The following is a 3459-nucleotide window of genomic DNA, read 5'->3' as shown; positions in this document are numbered from 1 at the left end:
GGACGCTGAGGCAGCGAGCAGAACCCAGAACCTGCGCCTGAGGAGCGGCTGGTGGTGGTGTCCAGAGGTGGCGGAGGCCCGGAGCCCCGAGCTCCGCTGGATGGGGATGTCGCCGGTCCTCCTGTCCTCCGGTCCCCTGGCCCGGCTCGCACCCTCAGTCTTGGCCGGCGCTGAACCCCAGCTCTCGGGATGGCTTCCGAGCCGGGCCCACTCGGGTCCCCAGGCCTTGGGGTTCTCCCCACGCTGCGCCCCGACTCAGGCCCTGGTGCCAGGGTGGAACCGAGACAGGATGGGGTGAGCCGGTGGATGAGGGCCCGGCCTTCCGGGATGTGGTCCCTGAGTGGCCGCGTCGGTGGCTGTCGTCGTGGATGACACCCCAGTGACAACGGCTGAAGGAGAAATCTTTGCGGCGAAACCTTCCGCGGGGAAGGTCGGGGAGTAGATCCAGGGCTGGACTCGAAACACCAGGACCTGCGGGCAGCGGGGACCCCAGAGGTTGGGCCCGAGGGAGGGGCGCTGAGGTCCAGGCCACTCAGGAGCAGGCTCCTCGGGCTGAGGCCAGACCCCCGCCTTAGGGACCCCGCTCGCCCATGTCTGCTCTGACCGTGTGACCTCGCGGGGCCCGCGGGCTGCCAGGTGAGGACGCCCCAAGTCCCCGCAGATGCCCCTGCAGTGCCCGGCCTGACTCGAGGGCTGTGAGGGAGGAGCCTCTTCTCTCTGAAGCACCGCACTGACAGCCACACGCAGCGGCCGGGGCCTGGAGCCCCCTGCCTGATTTAGGACCTGGCCTGCCTGAGGATCCTACACAGCGCGGGCCTGAAACCAGTAGGGGTTTCAGCTGTGGCTCAGGTCAGCCGTGGCCCTTCTGGGGGTCCTGGGAGGAGCTGTCCCTTCTCGCCCTGTCGCGGTCAGCTTGTGGCTGGCTGCGCTGTGGCCTCGTCCGTCTGTCCCCACATTCTCCGCTGAGCTGTCTTTTTTCTCTTGAGGCGCTGGGGATGGAGCCCAGGGCCTCACTAGGCTGGGCCAGTGCTCACCACCCTGGCCCCAGCCCGGCTGAGTCTCCCATGGGTGGGAAGAACAGAGCACAGCGAAGCCCCAAGAACAGTTTATTGGGGTGCAGGCAGCTCTCAGGACAGCGGTGACTCTGGGGTTGGGGGGACTAGCACCAACCTGGGCAGGTAGGCAGTCATCCGGTCAGCACTGGGGCTGCCAGGACCTGGTGCCACAGCTCCTCCGACCGCTCTTGCATCGCTGCCCATCCAAGGTAGGGGCCAGGGTCACCTGCAGGTGGGACACACGGACCCCCGTCACCAGGCACTCCCCTCTGAACTGGCCCAGCCTGCCAGCTCCTGCTTTTCCAGCATTCAAGGGCCCTGCCAGCCTTGTCCCTAACCTCATTTGCCGCTTGATGCCTGGAGCAGGTGACCCTGTGTCCCTCCTCCCCTCAGCACTCAGAGGACCACCTTACACACCCCAGACCTCTCCCTGACCCAGGCTGCACGCCACGACCCTGCTGAGCACCCCTAACTCTGTCCTCCTCTCCTCCTGAATGCACCCAGCTCCTCCTGCCCCTGGGCCTTTGCACTGGCCCTGTGTGTCCTGCACCTAACGCATCCCCCGACCCAAGCTAGACCCGAACCTGCTTGAGTGTGTGGGCCATGCCCAGTTGCTCAGTGCACATCAGCGGCCCCTGACCCAGGAGCCCACACCCTTCAAGGTCACTGTGAACACCCCGCCCAGTGAATGTAGTGGGAAGGGACTCCTCTTCCACCAAGCCCTCGGATATAGATGGCAACGGCCATGGCAGCTCCTGCCCAGGGTCCTGGGAGCCAGAGCGGGCTTTCATTCCGAGACGGGTCTCACTGGCCCAGGCAGGGCTTGAACTTGCCATGCTCTTTCCTCAGCCTCCCAGAATGCTGGAGTTACAGGCGCGCAGCCCAAGCCTCCTGTCATTCCTAGAGATAGCGTAACAACTCCACACATGGAATATCTTCTCCTGGGAGCGCCGTCACCTAGGGAGGATGAAGAGGCCCCGGGAGGGCAGGCTTGGCTTCAGGGCAAATCCCACGTTCCTCCACAGAGAGGCCGCGCTATCCCTGAGGGGCCTGGAGGCCTCACCCGCGGACACCGAGGGACGAAGGTTCTGCTGGACCCTCTGCACCTGGTTTCCAAGTCCCCCCGCCAGGGTCCCTGCTAGGCTGAGGGACTCTGCTCCTGGCCTCTCCTTGCGTGTGGGATGCGTCACAGCGGAAGTACAGACACCAAGCAAGATCAGTTCGGGGACAGGTGATGGGGAGACAGGGGAGCCTGGGCGTGGCTGATAGAACCTGGGGTATGAGGCCCCGCCCCTCCAACTCCTGCTCACCCCGCAAAACCCAGCTCCAAGAGCCTTCCTGCGGGCACAGCTGCAAGTCAAGATGAAGCCAGGACCCGAGCAACCCAACCGCAACCTGGGGGCCCCACTGAACGCCCTGATTTGCTGCTGGAGCCTTGGGGGTGACGGCACCTGCTCCTCGGAGACCAAGAGCCCCAGCCTGCGGAGGGCCTGCTAGGGCAGTGGGAGAGTAGCAGCCAGGGGCGGAGCCTGCAGTGGGCGGGGCGGGCCCGGAGTGGGCGGGGCTGGGCGGGCCAGAGCTTCCCAGGTCGGTTCCCAGAGCCAACCCAGGGTTTCAAGATGAAGCCAGGACCCGAGCAACCCAACCGCAACCTGGGGGCCCCACTGAACGCCCTGATTTGCTGCTGGAGCCTTGGGGGTGACGGCACCTGCTCCTCGGAGACCAAGAGCCCCAGCCTGCGGAGGGCCTGCTAGGGCAGTGGGAGAGTAGCAGCCAGGGGCGGAGCCTGCAGTGGGCGGGGCGGGCCCGGAGTGGGCGGGGCTGGGCGGGCCAGAGCTTCCCAGGTCGGTTCCCAGAGCCCAAACCCAGGGTTTAAACACCAGCATCGACCCTGAGCCCCAGTACGGAGGGCCAACGCCCCACTCCCACTGGTCAGCCTTGGTCATCCTAATACTGCCCCAGCCAGAGAGGGAAACCGAGGCCTAGAGCGGGGAAGTGGCCCCCGCGGTCACGCCAAGGCCACAGAGCAGGGACGGCGTCCACCGAGATCAAACTGTGCGGATCCGGGCTTCTCCGGGGCACTGACCCGGGCGTCACAGTGGCGCCGGCCGCGGGCTCCTCTGCTTGGTCTCTCACTGACTTCTGTTCAGGGCCAGCTTGACCTCTGTCACGTTCTCAAACTGAAGTCCCTTCCCATTTCTCCTTACCTTCCAGGAAAAGCTTTTGTCGTGAAAAGATGTTTTGGTTTTTTGGGACAGGGTCTTGCTATGTAGCCCAGGCTGACCCTGAGTTTGAGCGATCCTCCTGCCTCAGCCTCCCAAGTGCTGGGATGCCAGGCGGTAGATGCTTGGCTCAGTTTTAACCCCCAGGGTCACAGCAGGGCCCGCGTGGCCGTGACAAGCCT

The 3459-nt window shown here is 65.2% G+C and overlaps 1 protein-coding gene across 2 annotated transcripts in view; it reads right to left on the bottom strand.

Annotated features, from left to right (window-relative positions):
- LOC104849855 (translation initiation factor IF-2-like) overlaps nucleotides 1–3459 on the bottom strand; it is a 7549-nt gene that overhangs the window by 2071 nt on the left and 2019 nt on the right. Inside the window, exons 2-4 of one of the 2 annotated variants that reach the window (XM_010606460.3) lie at nucleotides 1889–2012; nucleotides 1171–1281; nucleotides 226–471 (exon numbers count right to left, since the gene is read on the bottom strand). In XM_010606460.3, coding sequence (XP_010604762.1) covers nucleotides 226–471; nucleotides 1171–1259 — 335 coding nt within the window. In that variant the 5' untranslated portion in view covers nucleotides 1260–1281; nucleotides 1889–2012. Of the gene's footprint in view, nucleotides 1–225; nucleotides 472–1170; nucleotides 1282–1888; nucleotides 2598–3459 lie in introns of those variants that run through there. The other variant, XM_010606462.3, reaches the window with a different exon arrangement.

The sequence above is a fragment of the Fukomys damarensis genome, unplaced genomic scaffold, assembly GCF_012274545.1.
Source record: "Fukomys damarensis isolate Sample0158 unplaced genomic scaffold, DMR_v1.0_HiC HiC_scaffold_37, whole genome shotgun sequence".
In the NCBI taxonomy this organism is placed as follows: domain Eukaryota; kingdom Metazoa; phylum Chordata; class Mammalia; order Rodentia; family Bathyergidae; genus Fukomys; species Fukomys damarensis.
Note: the sequence above shows the minus strand (reverse complement) of the source record. Positions and strands in the feature narration are given on the sequence as shown.